Source organism: Rhinoraja longicauda, chromosome 24, assembly GCF_053455715.1.
Source record: "Rhinoraja longicauda isolate Sanriku21f chromosome 24, sRhiLon1.1, whole genome shotgun sequence".
Taxonomy (NCBI): Eukaryota; Metazoa; Chordata; class Chondrichthyes; order Rajiformes; family Arhynchobatidae; genus Rhinoraja; species Rhinoraja longicauda.
In genome coordinates this window covers 33,398,936-33,419,290 of record NC_135976.1, presented here as the reverse complement: position 1 = coordinate 33,419,290, position 20,355 = coordinate 33,398,936, and the positions used below count along the sequence as shown (strand labels likewise).

Below are 20,355 nucleotides of genomic sequence, written 5' to 3'. Positions count from 1 at the left end.
TTCAGATAAAACTAGAAGAAATGCAGGCAACAAAAGCTTTTCACTGTACCTCGGTAAATGTGGCAATAAACTAAACTTAATAGTGTCATAGAGTCATTTTGTGTGGAAACAAGCCCTTCGGCCCAACTTGCCCACACATATCCCTCCAATCCTATCCATGTACCTGTCTAACGGTTTCTTAAACGTTACGATAGTCCCAGCCTCACTTGCTTCCAAGATGACGCCCAGCCCAGGCGACTATTTGTGTGCTTGCTACAGAAGCAGATAGATTTAGATCTATCAAGCAGATAGAGTTAGATACAGCGCTTATATATTGCTAACGGAATCAAGGGATATGGGGAAAAAGCAGGAACGGGGTACTGATTGTGGATGATCAGCCTTGATCACTTTGAATGGTGGTGCTGGCTTGAAGGGCCAAATGGCCTACTCCTGAACCTATTTTCTATATCTCTATCTACAATCTTAATTCTCTATTCCTACAGCAACATTTCTTACTTTAACTATGATATTCACATTATTCCCTTAATCTTGTATCCATACCCTGTAAATGGCTCGATTGTAATCATGTATTGGCTTTCCACTGACTGGTTAGCACGCCACAAATGCTTTTCACTGTACCTCGGTACACGTGACAAGAAACGAAACTCAAACTCAACTCCCTCCACCGGCAGCTTATTCCACCACCCTTTAGAAACATAGACATAGAAATCGTTCGATCAGCTGAGAAGGTTGTTGGCTGCAACCTTCCCCCCCATTAACGAACTGTACACTGCAAGGGCTAGGAAGCGAGTAGGCAAGATCATCTCTGACCCCTCTCACCCTGGCCACAAACTCTTTGAGTCACTTCCCTCTGGAAGGCGACTCTGGACTGTCAAAGCAGCCACAGCCAGACATAAAAACAGCATTTTTTTCCGCGAGTAGTAGCTCTGCTCAATAACCAAAAGTCTGTAGCCTCCTTTTGCTCTGGTTTATTTCACTCACACGTTTAAACTGTAATGTTGTATTCTTAATGTTTTAATGTTTTATGCTTTATTCTTAATTGTTTACTGGGTGTTCGTGCTGTTACTTGCGAGCGGAGCACCAAGGCACATTCCTTGTATGTGTACATGCTTGGCCAATAAACTTATTCATTCAATAGACAATAGACAATAGGTGCAGGAGTAGGCCATTCGGCCCTTCGAGCCAGCACCGCCATTCAATGTGATCATGGCTGATCATCCACAATCAGTACTCCGTTCCTGCCCTCTCCCCATACTCCCTGACTCCGCTATCATTAAGAGCTCTATCTAACTCTCTCTTGAAAGCATCCAGAGAATTGGCCTCCACTGCCTTCTAAGGCAGAGGATTCCACAGATTTACAACTCTCTGAGTGAAAAAGTTTTTCCTCATCCCCGTTCTAAATGGCCTACCCCTTATTCTTAAACTGTGGCCCCTGGTTCTGGACTCCCCCAACATTGGGAACATGTTTCCTGCCTCTAGCGTGTCCAATCCCTTAATAATCTTATGTTCATTCATTCATTCATTCATTCATTCATAAACTTATTCAAAATAGGTGCAGGAGTAGGCCATTTGGCCCTTCGAGACAGCACAGACATTCAATATGATCGTGTGTGAAAAAAGTTACTCCTCAGGTCTCTATTAAATCTTTTCCCCAACACTGTTAAACTCAAACTGTCCATGTGCCTGTCTAAATGTTCTGTGACAATTGTGAATGACTAAATGGAATCACGTTTCTGCTGCAGCAAGTAATGAACGTGTATTTGGTGTGCAGGTACGTTTGCGGTCCTGAGCATTATTGTTGGGAATGTGGTGCAAACGCTGGCTCCAATGGAGAAGTTCCAACACTTCAACGAGACTCTAAACGAAACGTCGACGGACATACCCGCCATGAACGCCTACCGCATGCACATTTCAGGGACCCTGGCGTGCCTAACTGCAATAATACAGGTACAGTATCCACCCCAAGCTCCTGGCAGACTGAAGAGGTGCAACATGTATTATTGCTAGCATTTATTTCAATTGGGATTGTGTACAAAAACAGGGATGGCCAGTAGGGTTGCCAACTGTTCCGTATTAGCCAGGACATCCCATATTTTGGCTAAATTGGTTTGTTCCGTACGGGACCGCCCTTGTCCGGTATTAGGCCCAGGAGCTGTAGGCCCGGGAGCCGCTGTAGGATCGGACACTGTAGGCCCGGACAGTGTAAGCTAATAGAGAGTGTTCGGGGAGCGGGGCCAAGTGTGTTCACCGAATGGAGGTTGTGTGGCAACCTGCCTCCCGGCTTGGGCGGCCGTCATTGGTGGAGCGGGAGCACGTGGCCGCTGGCTGGGTGAGGTCACGTGAGGCGCGGGCGGTGACGTCACCTTTTGTCCCTTATTTTGTAGTTAGAAAATTGGCAACCCTAATGGCCAGTCTGCAGAAGGGTCTCGACTCGAAACATCGCCCATTCCTTCTCTCCAGAGACGCTGCCTGTCCCCGCTGAGTTACTCCAGCTTTTTGTGTCTATCTTAGGTTTAAACCAGTATCTGCAGTTCCTTCACACACATATAATGCTGAGGCTCTATAAGGCGCTGTGTCAGTCTGAAGAAGGGTTTCAACGTGAAATGTCACCCATCCCCTCTCTCCTAGATGCTGCCTGACCTGCTGAGTTACTCCAGCATTTTGTGATAACCTGTGTAAGGCGCTGGTCAGGCCGCGTTTGGAATATTGTGAGCAATTGTGGGCACCATATCTGAGGAAGGATGCACTGGCTCTGGAAAGGGTCCAGAGGAGGTTTTTCAAGAATGATCCCAGGATTGAGTGGGTTAACCTACTTTGAGCATTTGTCGGCACTGGGCCTTTACTCGCTGGAGTTTAGTGGAATGAGGGGGGACCTCATTGAAACATACAGAATAGTGAAAGGCTTGGATAGAGTGGATGTGGAGAGGATTTTTCCACTAGTGGGAGAGTCTAGGACAAGAGGTCACTGCCTCAGAATTAAAGGACGTTCTTTTAGGAAGGAGATGAGGAGAAATGTCTTTAGTCAGAGGGTGGTGAATCTGTGGAATTCTTCAGCACAGAAAGCTGTAGAGACCAAGTCAGTGGATATTTTTAAGGCAAAGATAGATAGATTCTTGATTAGTACATGTGTCAGAGGTTATGGGGAGAAGGCAGGAGAATGGGGTTAGGAGGGAGAGATAGATCAGCCATGATTGAATGGCGGAATAGACCTGATGGGCCGAAGGGCCTAATTCGACTCCTATTCCTTATGACCTTATGACTTATGGACATAAAATTGAATGAAATGCAGGTTTAACAAGCACTTTTGAAAAACATGGGGGAATAAAATAAATTATTGCTGCTCCCAAAAAGCAGTAAGATGAAGATACAAGGAACTCCATGTGCTGCAATTATTATGCAACAGTATTATATATTGAAAATAGACACAAAGAGCTGGTAACTCAGCGGAGAGGCAGCATCTCTGGAGGACATGGATAGGTGACATTTTGGGTCCGGACCCTTCTCCAGACTGATTGTGTGGTGGGGGGAAGGGGGGAGATGGGGACAGGACAAAGCCTGGTGAGTGATAGGTGGATACAGGTGAGATGGGGAGGGGTGTTCTTGGCAGATGGTTGGACAAAGGCCAGAGGGGCAGCACATTGGCTCAGTGGTAGAGTTTCTGCCTCACAGCACCAGAGACGTAGGTTCGATCCTGACTACAGGTGCTTGTCTGTACGGAGTTTGTGTTCTCAGCGTTACCATGTGGGATTTCTCCGGGTGCTCTGGTTTCCTCCCACACTCCAAAGACGTGCAGCTTTGTAGGCTAATTGGGTTCAGTAAAATTGTAAATTGTCCCTAGTGTGTAGGGTAGTGCTAGCGAACGGGGTGATCAATAGACAATAGACAATAGACAATAGGTGCAGGAGTAGGCCATTCAGCCCTTCGAGCCAGCACCGCCATTCAATGCGATCATGGCTGATCACTCTCAATCAGTACCCCGTTCCTGCCTTCATGCGATCATGGCTGATCACTCTCAATTAGTACCCCGTTCCTGCCTGCTCCCCATACCCCCTCACTCCGCTATCCTTAAGAGCTCTATCCAGCTCTCTCTTGAAAGCATCCAACGAACTGGCCTCCACTGCCTTCTGAGGCAGAGAATTCCATACCTTCACCACTCTCTGACTGAAAATGTTCTTCCTCATCTCCGTTCTAAATGGCCTACCCCTTATTCTTAACCTGTGGCCTTGTTCTGGACTCCCCCAACATTGGGAACATGTTTCCTGCCTCTAATGTGTCCAATCCCCTAATTATCTTATATGTTTCAATAAGATCCCCCCTCATCCTTCTAAATTCCAGTGTGTACAAGCCTAATTGCTACAGCCTTTCAACATACGACAGTCCCGCCATTCTGGGAATTAACCTAGTGAACCTACGCTGCACGCCCTCAATAGCAAGAATATCCTTCCTCAAATTTGGAGACCAAAACTGCACACAGTACTCCAGGTGCGGTCTCACCAGGGCAACTGTAGAAGGACCTCTTTGCTCCTATACTCAACTCCTCTTGTTATGAAGGGCAACATTCCATTGGCTTTCTTCACTGCCTGCTGTACCTGCATGCTTCCTTTCAGTGACTGATGCACTAGGACACCCAGATCTCGTTGAACATCCCCTCTTCCTAACTTGACACCATTCAGATAATAATCTGCCTTTCTATTCTTACTTCCAAAGTGAATAACCTCACACTTATCTACATTAAACTTCATCTGCCATGTATCCGCCCACTCACACAACCTGTCCAAGTCACCCTGCAGCCTTATTGCATCTTCCTCACAATTCACACTACCCCACAGCTTAGTATCATCTGCAAATTTGCTAATGGTACTTTTAATCCCTTCATCTAAGTCATTAATGTATATCATAAATAGCTGGGGTCCCAGCACCGAACCTTGCGGTACCCCACTGGTCACTGCCTGCCATTCCGAAAGGGACCCATTTATCCCCACCCTTTGCCTTCTGTCTGTCAACCAATTTTCTATCCATGTCAGTACCCTACCCCCAATACCATGTGCTCTAATTTTGCCCACTAATGTCCTATGTGGGACCTTGTCGAAGGCTTTCTGAAAGTCGAGGTACACCACATACACTGACTCTCCCCTGTCAATTTTCCTAGTTACATCCTCAAAAAATTCCAGTAGATTTGTCAAGCATGATTTCCCCTTCGTAAATCCGTGCTGACTCGGAATGATCACTGGTCGGAGTGGACACGGTGGGCCGAAGGGCCTGTTTCTGCGCTGTATCTCTAAAGTAAAGATGAAAAGACAATAAAGTGTGAGGTAAGGATGGAATCTTATGTTGGCTGTTTCACAGAGGCAGCGTGAAGTGGAGATAGTGTTGATGGTAGGAAGTCGGGTCTACCTGATGGACTGGGCTACATCTACAACCAGCTAATGTTTGGAACTTTAACTGTGCAGTAATTTAGTTGACTCTACACGATGCACAGTTTGTGAAAAGCATGGACTTTCTCACAAGGGATAGACAAAATGCTGGAGCAGCGGCACGGTAGCGCAGCGGTAGAGTTGCTGCTTTACAGCGAATGCAGCGCCGGAGACTCAGGTTCGATCCTGACTACGGGTGCTGCACTGTAAGGAGTTTGTACGTTCTCCCCGTGACCTGCGTGGGTTTACTCCGAGATCTTCGGTTTCCTCCCACACTCCAAAGACGTACAGGTGTGTAGGTTAATTGGCTGGGTAAATGTTTAAAAAAATTGTCCCTAGTGGGTGTAGGATAGTGTTAATGTACGGGGACCACTGGGCGGCACGGACTTGGAGGGCCGAAAAGGCCTGTTTCCGGCTGTATGTATATGATAATGATAACTCAGCGGGACAGGCAGTATCTCCGGAGAGAAGGAATGTGTGGTATTTTGGGTTGAGACCCTTCTTCAGACTGAGAGTCAGGGGTTAGGAAGACAGAGATATGGAAGGGTAGGGTGTGAAAACGAGACATCAAAGGGGACAAAGTTCACGGAAAGTGTAGAATTGTTCATTGTTAGATGAGAGGAAAGTGACAATTAAGCATAAGGAGATAAAATGTAATCAGGAGGGCAGTCAGACTGGTCGGAGTACTGGGATGGGGGAGGGATGGAGAGAGGGGTAAAGCGAGGGTTACTTGAAGTTGGAGAAGTCAATGTTCATACCGAAAATAGACACAAAATGCTGGAGTAACTCAGCAGGCCATGCAGCATCTCTGGGGAGAAGGAATGGGTGACGTTTCAAGTCGCGACCCTTCTTCATACCGCTGGGTTGTAAGCTGACCAAGTGAAAAATGTGGAGCTGTTGCTCCAAGCTTTCTCACCATCTTCTTTCTCATTGATGAACAGATATGTCTGGGTTTCGTTCAGTTTGGCTTCATTTCCATTTACCTCTCGGAATCGTTCATCAGAGGCTTCATGACAGCAGCCGGTTTGCAAATCTTCATCTCGGTGCTAAAGTACATCTTTGGCCTGACCATTCGCGCCTACAGCGGCCCATTGGCAATAATCTACGTAAGTACGTGAAACTGAAGGAACGATACACACTCTGTCTCCATGCCATATTGGATACCAGGCTTAGGGAGGTTCGCAGGTCCCCTACAACTCTCACCAACTTCTACAGATGCGCCGTAGAAAGCATTCTATCGGGATGCATCACAGCTTGGTTTGGGAACAGCTCCATCCAAGACCACAAGAAATTGCAGCAAATTGTGGATGCAGCCCAGACCATCGCACAAACCAACCTCCCTCCCATCGACTCCATTTATACCTCACGCTGCCTCGGCAAGGCCAGCAGCACAATCAAGGACCAGGCGCACCCCGGCCACTCCCTCTTCTCCCCTCTCCCATCGGGCAAAAGGTACAGAAGTGTGAAAACACACACCTCCAGATTCAGGGACAGTTTCTTCCCAGCTGTTATCAGGCAACTGAATCATCCTACCACAACCAGAGAGCAAGTCCTGACCTACTGACTACCTCATTAGTGACCCGCGGACTATCCTTGATCGGATTTTGCTGGCTTTACCTTGCACTAAACGTTATTCCTTTATCCTGTATCTGTACACTGTAAATGGCTCGATTGTAATCATGTATAGTCTTCCCGCTGATTGGTTTGCACGCAATAAAACAGATTTTCACTGTACCTGGGTGCACGTGACAATAAACTGAACTAATGTTAAGATGACTGACCTTGCTATCTTTTGTTTTAACCAGACCTTCATTGATATCTGCAAAAACCTTCCCAAGACCAATGTGCCTTCACTGATTTACGCCCTGATCAGTAGTGTGATCTTATTGGCCGTGAAAGAGATCAACGTCAGATTCAAGCACAAGCTTCCCTTCCCAATCCCGATGGAAATCGTCATTGTAAGTCACGCCACCCGACTCTGTCCATTCCTACATCCTAGCAATTCCTTGCTATTGAGGCAGTGCAGCATAGGTTCACCAGGGTAATCCCCGGGATGGAGGGACTGTCATATGAGGAAAGATTGGAAAGACTGGGCTTGTATTCACTGGAGTTTAGAAGGATGAGAGGGGATCTTATAGAGACGTATACAATTATAAAAGGACTGGACAAGCTAGATGCAGGAAAAATGTTCCCAATGTTGGGGGAGTCCAGAACCAGGGGCCACAGTCTAAGAATAAAGTCAGCATGGATTTATGAAAGGCAAATCATGCCTGACGAATCTTATAGAATTTTTCGAGGAAGTAACTAGTAGAGTGGATAAGGGAGAACCAGTCGATGTGTTATATCTGGACTTTCAGAAGGCCTTCGACAAGGTCCCACATAGGAGATTGGGGTACAAACTTAATGCACACGGTATTGGGGGTTCAGTAGGTTGAGGTGGATAGAGAATTGGTTGGCGGACAGGAAGCAAAGAGTAGGAATAAACGGGTCCTTTTGGGAATGGCAGGCAGTGACTAGTGGGGTACCGCAAGGCTCAGTGCTGGGACCCCAGTTATTTACAATATATATTAATGATTTGGACGAGGGAATTGAATGCAATATCTCTAAGTTTGCGGATGACATGAAGCTGGGTGGCAGTGTTAGCTGCGAGGAGGATGCTAGGAGGCTGCAGAGTGACTTGGATAGATTAGGAGAGTGGGCAAATGCATGGCAGATGCAATATAATGTGGATAAATGTGAGGTTATCCACTTTGGCGGCAAGAACAGGAAAGTAGAGTATTACCTGAATGGTGGCCAATTAGGAAAAGGGGAGATGCAACGTGACCTGGATATCATGGTGCACCAGTCATTGAAAGCAAGCGTGCAGGTGCAGCAGGCAGTGAAGAAAGCGAATGGTATGTTAGCATTAATAGCAAGAGGATTTGAGTATAGGAGCAGGGAGGTTCTGCTGCAGTTGTACAGGGCCTTGGTGAGACCGCACCTGGAGTATTGTGTGCAGTTTTGGTCTCCTAATCTGAGGAAAGACATTCTAGCCTTGGAGGAAGTACAGAGAAGGTTCACCAGATTGATCCCTGGGATGGCAGGACTTTCATATGAAGAAAGACTGGATAGACTAGGCTTATACTCGCTGGAATTTAGAAGACTGAGGGGGGATCTTATTGAAACATATAAAATTCTTAAGGGGTTGGAGAGGCTAGATGCGGGAAGATTGTTCCCGATGTTGAGGAAGTCCAGAACCAGGGGTCACAGCTTAAGGATAAGGGGGAAGTCTTTTAGGACCGAGATGAGAAAACATTTCTTCACACAGAGAGTGGTGAGTCTGTGGAATTCTCTGCCACAGAAGGTAGTTGAGGCCAGTTGATTGGCTATATTTAAGAGGGAGTTAGATGTGTCCCTTGTGGCTAAAGAGATCAGGGGGTATGGAGAGAAGGCAGGTACAGGTTACTGAGCTGGATGATCAGCCATGATCATATTGAATGGCGGTGCAGGCTCGAAGGGCCAAATGGCCTACTCCTGCACCTATTTTCTATGTTTCTATGTTTCTAAAGGGGAGGCCACTTAAAACTAAGGTGAGAAGAAACTTTTTCACCCAGAGAGTTGTGAATTTGTGGAATTCTCTGCCACACTAACACTATCCTACACACATTAAGGACAATTTACAATTTTACCAAGCCAATTATCCTACAAACCTGCACGAGGTCATAGGGAGAAGTACAAACTCCATACAGACAACATCCGTAGTTAGGATCGAACCCGGGTATCCGGCGCTGCAACTCTACTGCTGCGCCACCGTGCCACCCACTTAGGATGCAGTCCACTGTGTTGTTGTTACTCCAGCACTGCGAAGTGCTGGACTAACCTGGAGGCGGCATGGTGGTGCAGCGGTAGAGCTGCTGCCTTTTAGCGATAGAGACTCGGGTTCGATTCTGACTAGGGGTGCTTTCTGTACGGAGTTTCTACGTTCTTCCTATGACCGTGTGGGTTTTCTCCAGGTGTTCCAGTTTCTTCCCACATTCCAAAGACGTGTGGGTTTGTAGGTTAATTGGCTTCTGTAAATTGTTCCCAGTATGTAGGATAGTGCTAGTGTACGGGGTGATCGCTGGTCGGCGTGGACTCGGTAGGCTGAAGGGCCTGTTTCCGCGCTGAATCTCTAAAACTCAAACGAAAACTAAAACTCAGCGGTTCAGGCAGCATCTACAGACCACATGGATAGGCGATAATTCTCAAGGGTCCTGACCAAAAACGTCATCCATCCCTGACCTCCACAGATGCTGCCCGACCCACTGAGTTACTCCAGTGCTTTGTCTTCTACGCAAGAGTCCAGCATCTGCAGATCCTTGTGCCTCATGGTTTTGTTTTGTATTTAGGTCGTGGTCACAACAGCAATCTCTGGCGGCCTGCACATGCCCAGAAAATACGGCATTGATGTTGTTGGAGTGATTCCTCTCGGGTGAGTGAGAACCTTTATGGTGATGGCTTTAAGCAAGAGAAATAGGAGGTATGGCAGGCCATTCAGCCCCTCGAACCCGCACTATCCACCCTATACCTTCCCCCTTGCTTTTTCTTAGTTCAGATTAGTTTAGTTTCATTTATTTTAGTTTAGTTCAGTATAATTTAGTTTACTTAGTTTAGTTTAGTTTTGTTTGGAGATACAGCGTGGAATCAAGCCCTTTGGCCCAACGAGTCCATGCCGTCCAGCGATTACCCGCACCCTAGTTCTACCCTACTCACTAGGTACAATTTACACAAGCCAATTAACCCACAAATGGGAGTGACCGGGGTGAGATTGGTCCTTGAGTATGCTGCTTGCCTTGCCGAGGCAGCGTGAAGTGTAGATGGAGTTAATGTAAGGGAGGTTGGTTTGCGTGATGGTCCGGGCTACATCCATAACTCCTTGTAATTTCTTGCAGTCTTGCATAGTGCTGTTCCTAAGCCAAGCTGCAATGCATCTTGATAAAGTGTTTTCTATGGCGCATCTGTAGAAATTGGTGAGAGTTGTTGGGGATATGCTGAACTTCCTAATCCTTCTAAGGAAGTGTTATTGTTTTGCTTTCTTGGCCAGTGCTTCAATGTGCCTGGTCCATAGGGTTGCCAACTGTCCCGTATTAGCCCATATTTTGGGCTAAATTTGTTTGTCCCGTACGGGACCACCCTTGTCCCGTATTAGGCCCGGGGGGCGCTTTAGGACCATACACTGTAGGCTAACGGAGTGTGTTCGTGGAGCGGGGCCGAGTGTGTTCGCCTTACGGAAGTTGCATAGTAACCCGCCTCCCGGCCCGGGCGGCCGCCATTGGTGCAGTGGGAGCACGTGGCCGCTGGCAGGGTGAGGTCACGTGGGCACGGGGTGGTGATGTCATCTTGTCCCTTATTTGGGAGTGAGATAGTTGGCACCCCCTAAGGCTGACACAAAAAGCTGGAGTAACTCAGCGGGTCAGGCAGCAATTCTGGAGTAAAGGAATAGGTGACGTTTCAGGTAGAGACCCTTCCTCAGACTGGAGAGAGAGAGGGAGGGGTTGTTGTCTTGGCACCAGGTCACAAGATTCTAAATCTCCATCCTCGTCATTATTTGATACCCGGCCCACCACAGTGGTGTCGTCTGCCAATTTGTAAATTGATTTGGATTGAGTTGAGTTTAGTTTAGAGATACAGCGCTGAAACAGGCCCTTCGGCCCACCGAGTCCACAACGACCAGCAATCCCCGCACTATCCTACACACACTTGGGACAATTTTACATTTATACAATTATACCAAGCCAATCTACCTACAAACCTGTACGTCTATGGAGTGTGGAAGGAAACTGAAGATCTTGGAGAAAACCCAAGCGGATCACGAGGAGAACGTTTAAACGCCGTGCATCGCCCGTAGCCGGGATCAAACCCGGGTCTCTGGCGCTGTGAGGCAGCAGCTCTAGTTGTGTGGTGTTCATGAGCCTGATAGTTGCAGGAGATAAGCTGTTCTTGACCACGGTGGTCCCGGTTTCCTGGCGGAGTGGAAACTCAGACATCCTCTGCTCTGGAGACCCCCTGAGGCGATGAACGTTGAAAACACACGCAGGAATGTGAGACTGGGTGCGTGCCTGGTCATGCATGACTCCGGAGAAATATCACTCACAAGATCTCTTGGCGAGAAGCAGTTTTCAATCAATGCCAGGAACAAGTAGAAAACCGCCGAGCCACGTTATCTGCACGGTGGTAACGTTTTTCCAGAAAACATGGGGAAAGTTATCGGAAAAAAACAATCTGTTGTTCAGCACTTGGAAAACTTTACAACGCAATACCATCCTGTTTGGAACTTCTCCCACACATTCACATCTGGAAACAACATGGAGCTAATAAATGTTTACGCAGAAAGAAGGATTAGTTTAGTTGAGATGCGTTTATTATTATCACATGGTTGTGAAAGCTTTATTGGCCGCATGCTATCCAGTCAACGAAAACAGGTCCTTCTGCCCACTGGGTCCACGCCGACCAGCGATCCCCGCATATTAACACTATCCTACATACACGAGGGACAGGTTTACATTGATACCAAGCCAATTAACCAACATATCTGCACGTCTTTGGAGTGTGGGAGGAAACCGAAGATCTCGGAGAAAACGCACGCGAGTCACGGGAAGAACGTACAAACTCCACACAGTCAGCACCCATAGTCGGGATCGAACCACGGGTGCTGTCTGGATGGAGGTCCAACGGAAATTGGAGGAACCGCACCTCAAATTTTGCTTGGGCAGCTTACACCCCAGCGGTATGAATATTGACTTCTCCATTTAAAGTAACTCTTGTATCCTTCCCTTCCCCCCTCTCTCACCCCTCCCCCACCCTAGTCATCCCTACTAGTTCCACTGTTCGCATCCTTCTATCCCTCTCGTTAGCCCATCTTCCCCGGCCAACAATGAGCCATTGTGGGCTCCACCCTTCCTGAGGTCATCCTGAGGTCATCTGTTGCCGGCCCCTGATTTGTTCTGATTTGTTCTGGCCTTTGTTCGCCTCCAATTTCCCTCCCCCTAACCCCCACCCTACCTCTATCTTTCATTCTGAAGAAGGGATCAAATCCGAAATGTCACCTATTCCTTTTTCTCCAGAGATGCTGCCCGACCCACTGAGTAACTCCAGCGTTTTGTGCCTACAACCCAGCATCTGCAGTTTCTTCCCACACGTGTAATGCTGAGGCTCTATAAGGTGCTGGTCAGGCCGCATGTGGAATATTGTGAGCAATTTTGGGCATCATATCTGAGGAAGGATGCACTGGCTCTGGAGAGGGTCCAGAGGAGGTTTACGAGAATGATCCTTCCCGCAACGTGAGTTAACGAGGTTGGTTTCTCCCGCAGGATGCCGGCTCCGCAAGCTCCTGACATCGGCCTTTGGAGCGACATGATCGGCCCCGCCATCTCGCTGGCCATTGTTGGCTACGTCATTAACCTAGCGGTCGGTAGAACCATCGCCACCCGACATGGCTACGATGTCAACGCCAGCCAGGTAAAGGCCCTGCCCTCAGTGTGGGAGCAACTCTTCAGTTCTGTTCAGCTATCTCTTATGATAATACTGGTCTCAATTGGGCGGGCATGGTGGCGCAACGGTGCCTTACAGCGAATGCAGTGCCCAGGGACCCGGGTTCGATCCCGACTACGGGTGCTGTCAGTGCGGAGTTTGTACGTTCTTCCCGTGACTCGCGTGCGTTTTCTCCGAGATCTTCGGTTTCCTCCCACACTCCAAAGACGTGCAGATATGTTGGTTAATTGGCTTGGTATCAATGTAAACCTGTCCCTCGTGTATGTAGGATAGTGTTAATATGCGGGGATTGCTGGTCGGCGTGGACCCAGTGGGCAGAAGGACCTGTTTTCGCGCTATATCTCTAAACTAAATTCCTTTCGTTTAACATAGAAACATAAAATAGGAGCAGATGGAGGACATTTGGCCCTTCGAGCCAGCACCGCCATTCATTGCTATTATGGCTGATCGTCCCCAATTAATAACCCGTGCCTGCCTTCTCCCCATATCCCTTGATTCCACTAGCCCCTAGAGCTCTATCTAACTCTCTCTTAAATCCATCCAGTGATTTGGCTTCCACTGCCCTCTGTGGCAGAGAATTCCACAAATTCACAACTCTCTGGGTGAAAAAGTTTTTTCACACCTCAGTTTTAAATGGCCTCCCCTTTATTCTAAGACTGTGGCCCATGGTTCTGGACTCACCCAACATTGGGAACATTTTTCCTGCATCTAGCTTGTCCAGTCTTTTTACAATTTTATATGTTTCTATAAGATCCCCTCTCATCTTTCTAAACTCCAGTGAATACAAGCCTACTCTTTTCAATCTTTCCTCATATGTCAGTCCCGCCATCCCAGGGATCAATCTCGTAAACCTACGCTGCACTGCCTCAATTACAAGGATGTCCTTCCTCAAATTAGGAGACCAAAACTGTACACAATACTCCAGATGTGGTCTTACCAGGGCCCAATACAACTGCAGAAGAACCTCTTTACTCCTATACTGAAATCCTTTAGTTTAGTTTAGAGATACAACGTGGGAAACAAGCCTTCAGCCCACTGAGTCGCACCGACCAGCGATCCCCGCACACTAACACTACCCTACACACACTAGAAACATTTTACACTTATACCGAAGCCAATTAACCTACAAACCTGTACGTCTTTGGAGTGTGGGAGGAAACCGGAGCACCCGGAGAAAACACAGACGGACACAGGCAAAATGTGTAAACTCCACACAGGCAGCACCCGTAGTCAGGATCGAACCCGGGTCACCACAGTGAACTCTACCGCTGCACCACAGTGCCTCCCCCACCCCCCTTCAAAATTTGAACTCACTGCACTCAGTATAAATCTGGTGTTTCTGACTCCAGTATTCTGAGTGTAGGGCCTAGTCATAGAGTCATAGAGTAATACAGCACAGAATCGATCACCAAGTCTATGCTTGGTCTCGCCGATATATAGGAGCCCACACTGGGAGACTGAAAACTCATTGCTCAGAGGGGATGACCATTGGAATTTAGTAGATCTCAAATTAATCAAAGTTGCTAAAATCTGAACTAAGCACTAGAAACACTGAGCACCTTCGGCCCACCTTGTCCATGCCGACCAAGTTGGAATGTTCAGCTAGTCCCATTTGCCTGCATTTGGCCCACAGCTTTTGTATTTGCACCAGATATATTTATAGTCCAGTAAAGTCCAATTAAAGATAGTCCGAGGGTCTCCAATGAGGTAGATGGTAGATAGATTGGAAACATAGAAAATAGGTGCAGGAGTAGGCCATTCGAGCCAGCACCGCCATTCAAGATGAACATGGCTGATAATCTTAAATCAGTACCTCGTTCCTGCTTTCTTCCCATATCCCTTGATTCCATTAGTCCTCAGAGCTATATCTAATTTAGGACCAAGCAAAGTTGTTGGCGTCCTCCACAGTTGCTCTTAGGGTTGCCAACTGTCCCGTATTAGCCAGGACATCCCGTATTTTGGGCTAAATTGGTTTGTCCCGTACGGGACCGCCCTTGTCCCATATTAGGGCCGGGGGGGCGCTGTAGGCCCGGACACTGTAGGCCTGGACGCTGTAGGCCCGGACACTGTAGGTCTAGAGGCCCAGGCACCACCTAACGGAGGTTGCGTAGCAACCCGCCTCCCAGCACGGGTGGCCGCCATTGATGGAGCGGGAACACGTGGCCTCTGGCTGGGTGAGGTCACGTGGGGCACGGGACGGTGACGTCACCTTGTCCCTTATTTGGGAGTGAGAAAGTTGGCACCCCAAGTTGCTCTACTGCTCCGTGTTGCTGTAGGCAACATCCGGTCCGCGCGATGGGTCTCCTAGAACGGGGCCCGATTCAGGCGAGCCCCAGGCTGCCGCAGGGCCTCCCAATGAGTTGCCGGATCCTTTGGGATGTTACCCCCCCCCCCCCCCCCCACTGGCACTGTGACGATTCCCCTTTCCTTTCTCTTCCAGGAAATGCTTGCACTGGGCTGTGGCAACTTTTTTGGATCGTTTTTCAACATCCACGTTATCTGCTGTGCGCTGTCGGTTACTCTGGCTGTGGAGGGCGGCGGTGGAAGCTCACAGGTAAATCAACAACTTCCTCTGCCAACTGGTGTTTGCACTAGGTGCGGCACGGTGGCGCAGCGGTAGAATTGCTGCCTTACAGCACTCGCAGCGCCGGAGACCCGGGTTCGATCCCGACTACGGGAGCTGTCTGTACGGAATTAGTACGTTCTCCCCGCGACCTGCGTGGGTTTTCTCTGAGATCTTCAGTTTCCTCCCACACTCCAAAGACGTACACGTGTGTAGGTAAATTGTCTTGGTAAATGTAAAAATTGTGCCAAGTGTGTGTAGGATAGTGTTAATGTGCTGGGATTGCTGGTAGGTGCGGACCGGGTGGGCCGAAGGGCCTGTATCTGCGCTGTATCTCTAAACTAAACTAAACTAAACTAAGCTAAACTAAATTGGTGTCACAGAAGCAACTGAACCCAAAACTTGCATGTCTTTGGAATGTGGGTTGAAACCGGAGCACTCGGAAGAAACCCACACAGGTCACGGGGAGAACGTACAAACTCCGTGCAGACAGCACCCGTAGTCAGGATCGAACCCGGGACTCTGGCGCTGTGTGGCAGCAACTCTACCACTGCTCCACTGTGCCGCCCAATCTTCATTTATCTTTGTGTGACATTGTTTTGTCCTTTCTCCTTTCCAGTTTGCGAGTTTCTTTGTGGTGATCGTGGTGCTTCTGGTGTTTATGGTACTAGGCGTGTACCTCGAACCCCTTCCGAAGGTGAGAACGTCTTGGCTCGATGCTTACTGTGGGTGAATGACCTTGCATATCCAGCATGCCTTCCACATCTATGCAGGAAGGAACTGCAGATGCTGGTTTACACCAAAGAAAGACACCAAATGCTGGAGTAACTCAGCGGGTCAGGCAGCATCGGGTCAGGCAGCATCTCTGGAGAGAAGGAATGGGTGACGTTTCGGGTCGGGGTCCTTCTTCAGGGTCTCGACCGGAAATGTCACCAATTCCTTCTCTCCAGAGATGTTGCCTGAGCTGCTGAGTTACTCCAGCATTTTGTGTCTATCTTCGGTGTATGCCCTCCATATCTGCAGGACAAGTCACTCTGTAGATAGCCACCACTGGAAAGTTTCCAGTTGTATAATCCCCACTCTGATCAGAGGTCATAAGATCAAAAGGTCATAAGTAGAATTAAGCCATTCGGCCCATCAAGCATAGTTCGCCATTCAATCATGGCTGATCTATCTCTCCCTCCTAACCCCATTCTCCTGCTTTCTCCCCTTAACCTTTGACACCCGTACTAATCAAGAATCTATCTCTGCCTTAAAAATATCTACTGACTTGGCCTCCACAGCCTTCAGCGGCAAAGAATTCCACAGATTCACCACTCTCTGACTAAAGAGATTTCTTCTCATCTCCTTCCTAAAAGAACGTCCATTAATTGAGGCTATGACCTCTGGTCCTAGACTTTCCCATTAGTGGAAACATCCTCTCCACATCCACTCTATCCAGGCCTTTCACTATTCTGTACATTTCAATAAGGTCCCTCCCTCATTCTTCTTAATTCCAGCGAGTGCAGGCCCAGTGCCGACAAAGCTCATCATAGGTGAACCTATTCATGCCTTGGATCACTGGGGTTGTGTCCAAGTCATTCTGCTGAGCCCAAACCCCAACCCTTCAGAAGTCCAAGGTGACATCCCAATGCAATACTGAGCTTGTCACAGAGTCATACAGGCAGAAACAGGCCCATCGAGTCCACGCCTATTAACAAACACAGATGTCCCCAAAATTACTCCAGTTCCCATTTATTAGTACCTACTGGGCCCCCCTAATAAATTGGGTTCACAGTCAGTGGAGTTAATTTTCTCTAGAGAGACACATTCTTAAAAGGACACAAAGTGCTGGAGTAACTCCGCGGGTCAGGCAGCGTCTCTGGTGAACATGGCTTTGTGACCTTTTGGGTCGGAACACTTCTTGAGACTGATTGCGGGGGGGGAGAGAAAGCTGGAAGAGGTGGGGGTGGGACAAAGCCTGGCGAGTGATAGGTGGATACGAGTGAGGGGGGAGGGAGGTGTTTGATAGGCAGATGGGTGGACAAAGGCCAGAGATGAACAGACAAAAAGGTGTGAGATAAGGAGAGAGGAGGTGCGAATTGTGAAGCCAGAGGACGGAATATGGTTGGTTCATTTAGTGTATCATCACATGCACTGAGGTACAGTGAAAAGCTTTTTTTGTTGCGTGCTGTCCAGTCAGCAAAGACTGTACATGATACAATCAAGCCACACACAGTGTAAATAAAGATACAGGATAAAGGGTATGACGTTTAGAGCAAGATAACGTCCAGTAAAGACCAACAAAAGATAGAAACATAGGAGGGGCCATTTGGCCCTTCGAGCCACTACCGCCATTCATTGTGATCATGGCTGATCTACCAAAATTAGTAACCTGTGCCTGCCTTCTCCCCATATCTCTTGATTCCACTAGCCCCTAGAGCTCTACCTAACTCTATTTTAAATTTATCCAGTGAATTGGCCTCCACTGCCTTCTGTGGCAGAGAATTCCACAAATTCACAACTCTCTGGGTGAAAAAGGTTTTTTCTCAATTCAGATAGTCTGAGGATTTCCAATTAGGTAGTTGGTAGGTCAGGACCGCTCTCTAGTTGGTGATAAGATGGATCAGGAGAGGGGGTAGGGGGAAGGGGAGGAATGTGCATGGGTTTAGGTGGAACACAGGGGAAGAGGGAGGATGGGGATGGGGGAGTGATGTCCGTGATTTAACCCTCACTTTGTGTCGGTGCCTAGTCCGTGCTGGGAGCACTGATTGCAGTCAACCTGAAGAACACCTTGATGCAAGTCACAGACCCCTACTACCTGTGGAAGAAAAGCAAGTTGGACTGCGTGAGTGTGTTTTCCGTCTTCATTATTGCAACGCCATGTGCTAGCTGAAGTGAATGAAGATGAGGGCACCAAGGCTCAGAGTCCACATACATTCTGGCGGTGCGGAATCGGTGGGCCGAAGGGCCTGTTTTCATATGGTATCTCTAAAGTAAACTAAACTTGTATCTCTAAACTCCCCACCCTCCCTGTGTGGAGTTTGTAGGTACAGGTTTCTAGGTTAATTGGCTTATCATATCATATATATACAGCCGGAAACAGGCCTTTTCGGCCCTCCAAGTCCGTGCCGCCCAGCGATCCCCGTACATTAACACTATCCTACACCCACTAGGGACAATTTTTACATTTACCCAGCCAATTAACCTACATACCTGTACGTCTTTGGAGTGTGGGAGGAAACCGAAGATCTCGGAGAAAACCCACACAGGTCACGGGGAGAACGTACAAACTCCTTACAGTGCAGCACCCGTAGTCAGGATCGAACCTGAGTCTCCGGCGCTGCATTCGCTGTAAAGCAGCAACTCTACCGCTGCGCTACCGTCCCTAGTGTGTGTAGGATAGTGTTAGTGTGCAGGGATCGCTGGTCGGTGCGGACTCGGTGGGCCAAAGGGCCTGTTTCCACGCTGCATCTCTAAACTAAACTAAATTCCAGCTGGCAGGTATCTGATGGATTACCAATGTTCATTCATAATTTTGACACTGGTGTGAACATCGCTGCTGGACAACGACTCCCACCCCATGCAGGACACTGTCACTGCCCTGAGTAGCTCCTTCAGTGACAGACTCCTTCACCCCAAGTGTGTGAAGGAGAGATATAGGAGGCCCTTCCTTCCCGCTGCTGTGAGACTGCACAACCAGCACTGCTCCCAGCGGACAAGTAACAGCTAAGGAATACAATTTATCCTTGTCTTTACTTTTATTTATAAAGACCAAGTTCTGTCCCACTGAGTTACTCCAGCTTTTTGAGTCAATCTAAGATTTAGAGGGATACTAGACCAAGTGGACCCGTTGGGCCCAAACCTCTCCTGCATTGGTGCAGCACCCTCTCCTACCGCCCTCCCTCCCCATCCCTCCCCCTCCCCACCACTTCCCTTTCCCCCTCAACCTCCCTTGTCCACCCTCCTCCCACCTCCCTCCCTCCCTCCCTAGGAGATAGATTTAAACTTTAAAATGTGAATAACTTTAAATATATAATTTCAATAAAACTACTTGCATTATCACTAAAGTGACAATGGTGAGTAAGGTGGGCCTAAAATTGTCGCGCTATCGTGTACCGTTTTGGCTGAAGTTCAGTCACAAACAAGATAACAAATGAGTTTTAGTATATAGATGAATGATCTCTTGCTCTCCACTTTGCTGCTGTAACACTGTAAATTTCCCTGGTGTGGGACGAATAAAGGAATATATATATATATATATATATATATATATGGGTTTGTTTTTTGTTGTGAGTGTTTGCCTGCTTGGCGCCAGCTTTGACACAACTTCTTTTCCCTTCTCAGAGCGTGTGGGTGGTGAGCTTCCTGTCAGCGTTCCTGCTGGGATTGCCGTACGGAGTGGCAGTCGGAGTGGGATTCTCCGCATTGGTGGTGGTGTTTCAAACACAATTGTGAGTACATCATAGAGTCTGAAGAAGGGTCTCGACCCGTAACGTCGCCCATTCCTTCTCTCCTGAGATGCTGCCTGACCTGCTGAGTTACTCCAGCATTTTGTGAATAAATACCTTCGGTTTGTACCAGCATCTGCAGTTATTTTCTTACATAGAGTCATAGAGTGACACAGTGTGGAAACAGGCCCTTCAGCCCAACTCGCCCACACCGGCCAACACGTCCAGTTACACTAGTCCCACCTGCCTGCGCTTGGTCCATATCCCTCCAAACCTATCCTCTCCATGTACCTGCCTAACTGTTTCTTAAACGATGGGATAGTCCCTGCCTCAACTACCTCCACTGGCAGCTTGTTCCATACATCCACCACCCTTTGTGTGAAAAAATCACCTTCCTTTACCAGCTTACCACAAAAACCTCCAGCTTTTTGTGTCTATC

The 20,355-nt window shown here is 48.1% G+C and overlaps 1 protein-coding gene across 1 annotated transcript in view; it reads left to right on the top strand.

Moving 5' to 3' along the window:
* The window catches only part of LOC144605599 (solute carrier family 26 member 9-like), a 70,843-nt gene that overhangs the window by 26,453 nt on the left and 24,035 nt on the right, over positions 1-20,355 (top strand). Inside the window, exons 5-13 of the mRNA XM_078421036.1 lie at positions 1,772-1,947; positions 6,356-6,520; positions 7,220-7,372; positions 9,782-9,864; positions 12,743-12,890; positions 15,364-15,477; positions 16,106-16,183; positions 18,218-18,313; positions 19,813-19,919. Coding sequence (XP_078277162.1) covers positions 1,772-1,947; positions 6,356-6,520; positions 7,220-7,372; positions 9,782-9,864; positions 12,743-12,890; positions 15,364-15,477; positions 16,106-16,183; positions 18,218-18,313; positions 19,813-19,919 — 1,120 coding nt within the window. The remainder of the gene's footprint in view (positions 1-1,771; positions 1,948-6,355; positions 6,521-7,219; positions 7,373-9,781; positions 9,865-12,742; positions 12,891-15,363; positions 15,478-16,105; positions 16,184-18,217; positions 18,314-19,812; positions 19,920-20,355) is intronic.